We start from the raw sequence: 5,520 nt of genomic DNA, 5'->3' as shown, positions 1-5,520 counted from the left end.
TTTTTAAAAAAGGAAAAGGATTGATACATACAAAAATCTTTATAGCAGCCCTCTTTTCAGGGCAAAGAATTGAAAATGAAAGAGATGACCATCAATTGTGGAATGGCTAAATAAATTGTAGTATGTGATTATGATGAAATATTGTTCTATGGAAAATGGTGAACAGGATGCTCTCAGAAAAACCTAGAAAATTTTCCATGAGGTAACACAAAGTGAATTGTCCTGTGTACAAAGTAATAACAAAGTTATGGAATGATCAGCTATCAATGCCTTCCCAATGACATTACACAATATAATGATCCATAACTACTCTGAAGAACTTTTGGTGAAAAATGGTATGCAAACTCAAAGAAAGAACTGATTGTGACTAAATATAGATTGAAGTAAATTGTGTTTTACTTTATTTTTCTTGAGTTTTTTTTTTTTTGATGGGGGAGAATATCTATATTTTCTTTCATAACATGGCTTTTATGGAAATGTTTTGCATAATTTCACATGTGCCTTCTCGATTGGGGTGGGAGTAGGGAGGAAGGGAGAGAATTTGAAACTTAAGTTTTTAAAAACAAATGTAAAAATTATTTTGCATCTAGCTGGAGGAAATAAAAAATATTAAAATAAATCAAATTTAAATTGAATTAAATTAAAAATAAATAAAATAATAAAATAAAAATATTAAACATTTAAAAATAAATTAATTTTTTAGAAGCATGAGGTAATACAAAAGGTAATGTGAAGAGGGATTTATTCTCTTTATGAGAAATATGAGAAAATGGATGAGTGAATTTGGGGGGCCTAGAGTAAATGCTATGACAGCTAACTAGATGTTATTGATCCTTACATAAAATAGATATTTGACCATTTTTATGTATTGAAATGGATTTTTCTCAAGATAATTACTCTTTTGTTGCAGGTGAATGACATCACTACCAAATGATATCTATGGAAAACAGATCTGAAGTGAATGAGTTCATCCTCAAAGGAATAACAGATGATCCAGAGCTTCAGGTTCCTCTCTTCATCATGTTCACCCTCATCTACCTCGTCACATTGGTAGGGAACCTAGGAATAATATCTTTGATCTCCTGGGATTCCCACCTCCATACACCCATGTACTTTTTTCTCAGTAATCTCTCTTTGGTGGATTTTGGCTTTTCTTCAAGTATAACTCCCAAGGTGATGGCTGGGCTCCTTCGAGGAGACAAGATCATTTCCTTTAATGGTTGTGCTACACAGCTATTCTTTTCTGCATCTTTTGGTACTATGGAAAGTTTCCTCTTAGCCTCCATGGCCTATGATCGCCATGCAGCTGTGTGTAAGCCCCTACATTATACCACTACCATGACATCAACTGTATGTGTACATCTAGTCAGTGGTGCTTATTTCTGCAGCTTTCTAGCCATCTCCATACTCACAGGAAACATATTTAGCCTTTCCTTTTGTAGATCAAACATACTTGATCACTTTTTCTGTGATATTACCCCTCTATTACTTCTCTCTTGCTCTGATATTCACATCACAGAGGTACTAGTCTTTATAGTAGGGATATTCACTATCTTTTCTCCCATTCTTATCATCTTTACTTCTTACTTACTAATTTTCATCACCATCCTGAAGATCCGTTCTGCTGAAGGCCGTCAGAAAGCCTTCTCTACCTGTGCTTCCCATCTCACAGCAGTGTCTATATATTTTGGGACAATCATGTTCATGTACTTACAACCTAGTTCCAACCATTCAATGGGCTCAGACAAAATAGTGTCAGTATTCTATACAATGGTCATCCCTATGTTGAACTCTCTGGTCTACAGTCTTAGAAACAAAGATGTCAAAAACACTTTCAGGAAAGCTGTGAGGGGACAACAACATTAATTAGGTCAACATTTTTCTTAAAGAGAAATCCTATCTGTACCATCCCCATTCTGGGATGCAATCAAGAAATCGGGTTATTTTTCTTATGCACAGAGAAGTGCATTGCACATCTTAGATTTTTCATTTTATAGCTGATCCATTTATAGATCTTTCTAATGTCCCATATGTGGATAAATTTATATTTGTATATGTCTATGTAGATAGGTAGGTATATATCTATATGCATTTTTAATAGGGAGAGAAGTAGAAACTTCTCTCACATAAAAATCAAAAATACTATTCTATCAACAATTAGAGGGATCAATACAATGTGTAAACAGAAAAGCCCCAACCAAGTAAGAGAAGAACATATGGAATCAGGGTGAGTTGTGGTGTAAGTATAAGTCTTAGGATCAGACATCAACAATGCTTTTAGGACACTATGAGAAAATAACAACTTCAATTAGGTCCTCTTTTTTCTTAGAAAGAAAATACAACCTGTAACTTCTTTCCTCTGGGATCCACTACCAAAATTAGGCTCTTTTTCTTATACACACAGAAGTATTTGCCCATCTTTTTAGAGGCAACATCATATATTAGAAAGTGGCATAGACAGAGTTAGAAGAGACATGAACTTAAATTCCATCCCAGATATTTTCATGTTGCATAAGTTAAGGTAAGCTACTAAATGACTCAGTCTCAGTTTCCTCATTTTTAAATGACTTTAATAGCCTGCCCATATCTTAAAATATAGTTTTGTGGAATGAATCACATACACACAGAAAGAAGCATGATATTATGATTCTAGCTGTTTTCCTTTTAGAAAAAGAAAGATCAGCTGTATCAGTTTACTATTTTACATAGTCGTTTAGAAAGCACAGTTTTAATAGTAATAACACTGCTTTTTTACTAGACCTTAAGCCAGAGGTGAACTGGGAAATGCTTAATAACTTGACATTCATTTTAAAAATATAGCCACATAACCCACTTTAAAATTTTCCCCCTCGCATTCTGAAAATTAAATCATCAAGAAAACAATAAGAGAAATTTGGAACTATAGAACAGTAAAATGAAATCATAAGAGATTTGATAAAGACAAACTGTTTCTATTTGTACATGGCAAAATGATGCATTTTACTCCTAAGATCTTTCTCATTTTTAGGGAAACATATACAGAAGGCATAGGTATGAGTTGAGTATGGCAGGATATTTTTTAAAAATAAATTTATGGGATAAGGAAGAAGAAAGGGCTGAGAAAAGGAGAAAAAGAGACACATAATGGAGTAAATTATCTAATATAAAAATCCCATGAGAGCTTTTATAGTTTTTCCTACTACTGAAAATTTTCTTTTAGCCTCCATGGCCTATGATCACCTACAGCTGTGAGGCCTTATATTACACTTTCACCATGTCATCAACTCTATGTGTATTTTGTCAGTGATGCTCACATTTATGGCATTCCTGATAGCCTCCATAGTCACAGGAAACATATATAGCCTTTCCTTTTGTAAGTCAAACACAGAGCATCATTATTTCAGTGGTATCTCCATTCTCCTAGTTTGGTCTTGCTCTGATATTCATACCACTGAGTTAGTAGTCTGTGTTAGCATCATTCAGTGCTTTTTGCCATTTCTTGTCATCTTTGGCTCTTACTTACTAATTTTCATCACTGTCCTGAAAATCCACTCTACTGAAGGCCGCCAGAAATCCTTCTCCACCTGTGCTTCCCATCTCACGGAAGTGTCTATATTTTATAGGACCATCATTTCATGTACTTCCAACCCAACTTCAAGTTTCAATGGATTCAGACAAAATGGTGTCAGCATTCTACACCATGGTCATCCCTATGTTGAACCCTCTGGTCTATAGTCTGAGGAACAAAGATGTCAAGAACACTTTCACAAAAGTTGTGAGGGGACAACAATGTTAATTAGGTCAACTTTTTTCTTGGAGAGAAAATCCAGTCTGTACCATCCCTACTCTGGGATCCATGCTTGAAATCAGGTTCTTTTCTTCTACACAGAGAAGTGCAATGCAAATCTTTCATTTTTTATACCTGATATGTACAGCTTGTAGAGAGTCACAGATAGTGGGGAACCCTGGACAAGATATATGACTCTTAGATCCAGTAAAAAGAACCCTGCTGAGTATGCTGTGAAACCATCTCAGAGTGACAAATTTTATTGGCCACAGCTTCCTAATTTTACGATCTATATCTAGAAATAGAAGTGATAAATAAAATTATGTATAGGATACTTTCATATATATCTATGTATTTGTGTATATATTATATGCAAATGCATAAATATGTATTTTGTCTAGTGGTGGCCATCTCCAGGGGGAAGAGCAAGAAAAAAAAATTTATATGATAACTTTGTGGTATATTTAAAAGGACTAGTAAGTGTTATATAGGGAATTTACACTTTCATGTTCAAACATCTTTTTCATTAAACTATTTTATCAAAAAGGCTTGTTTTATTCCACAAATTAAAAAAAATAACCACAAACCATGCCTCTGAGATTATCTTCTATGGATACCCTATACAGTTTGTGTGCATATAGTTATTTGCTTATCTCCCATTTAAAATGTGAATTCTGAAGGTCAGAGACTTGTTTTTGTCTTTTTTGGTTTCCCCAACACTTAGCAGAATACCTGTGACACAGAACGTGATGAGGAAATGCTTGTTGACTAACATCCTTACCTCAAAAGCTTACTAGCTGATTTCTCTTGGATAAGTTGCCTCACTCCTCTGAGGCCCAGTGTTGTCCTCCAGAAAATAACACTTATGCCTGATAACACCTATGGACTTTTCCAGCATCACCTGAGATAATATACATGAAGTGCTTTGCAAACATACACTTGAGTTCTAATCCTGAATTTGGATTGGCTACTAATTTTTTTGTGCACCCCTTACTGGTGCACGGGAACTATTGTATATTACCAAGTACATGTTTGGACTGTTATGTGTCAATTTCATGCTATTCCTTTTGTACTACATGATTATTTTGTACTACCTCACATACAAAGTAATTACATAGATCATAATAATGTAACTCACATCTTAGTTGACTGTGTAATGATGAATAAGGGTAGAATATGTGGGATGACGGCCTAGCAGATGGAGCCCTGCCTTCTCCCACATTCTTCTAATCTTTGTGATCTCACTCTATATCCTTTAAATAAGTTTTCTATGCTATATGAAGTTTTTGCCCAACATGTATTTATTATGTCTAATAACAATACTGATCTAGCCTCTGTTTTTCAGACTCCTCCTTATTCTGGCTATTTAATGTTTCCTTCTTACACTAGCAGGGTGATGATTTCTATTTTTCCCCTGACATTGATGTGATACAGAATTTGACTTGGCTACCCAAATTGTTACCTCTTCCCCATACCGCTTTGTCTTTACAATTTTTAATTAATATTCTAAAGCAATCTCATGTCCTGAAGCAACTATTACAGTCTAATCAGCGTGCCTTGAATGAACATTGAATTCAGGATAGCTGCTCGAGGCCTCACATTTAGTTACTTCTGATACTAATCATCATTGGTATGATTTTTTATTTAAATCTAAAAGTGCTACTTTATATTTTAATAGTTCAGCCATTCCCATATTATTGTTATCTATATTCCTAATATCTTTCTGTTTATATAACTGTTATATGGATTCTAAA

The 5,520-nt window shown here is 34.4% G+C and overlaps 1 protein-coding gene across 1 annotated transcript; it reads left to right on the top strand.

The window, feature by feature from the left end:
* Window positions 1-930: 930 nt before the first annotated feature.
* LOC127541627 (olfactory receptor 5B12-like) lies at window positions 931-1,866 on the top strand. Its single transcript, XM_051966846.1, has one exon. The coding sequence runs from the start codon at window positions 931-933 to the stop codon at window positions 1,864-1,866; it is 936 nt and encodes a 311-aa protein (XP_051822806.1).
* Window positions 1,867-5,520: the final 3,654 nt, after the last annotated feature.

The sequence above is a fragment of the Antechinus flavipes genome, chromosome 6, assembly GCF_016432865.1.
Source record: "Antechinus flavipes isolate AdamAnt ecotype Samford, QLD, Australia chromosome 6, AdamAnt_v2, whole genome shotgun sequence".
NCBI classification, from domain to species: domain Eukaryota; kingdom Metazoa; phylum Chordata; class Mammalia; order Dasyuromorphia; family Dasyuridae; genus Antechinus; species Antechinus flavipes.
This window is presented reverse-complemented; position numbering and strand designations above follow the sequence as displayed.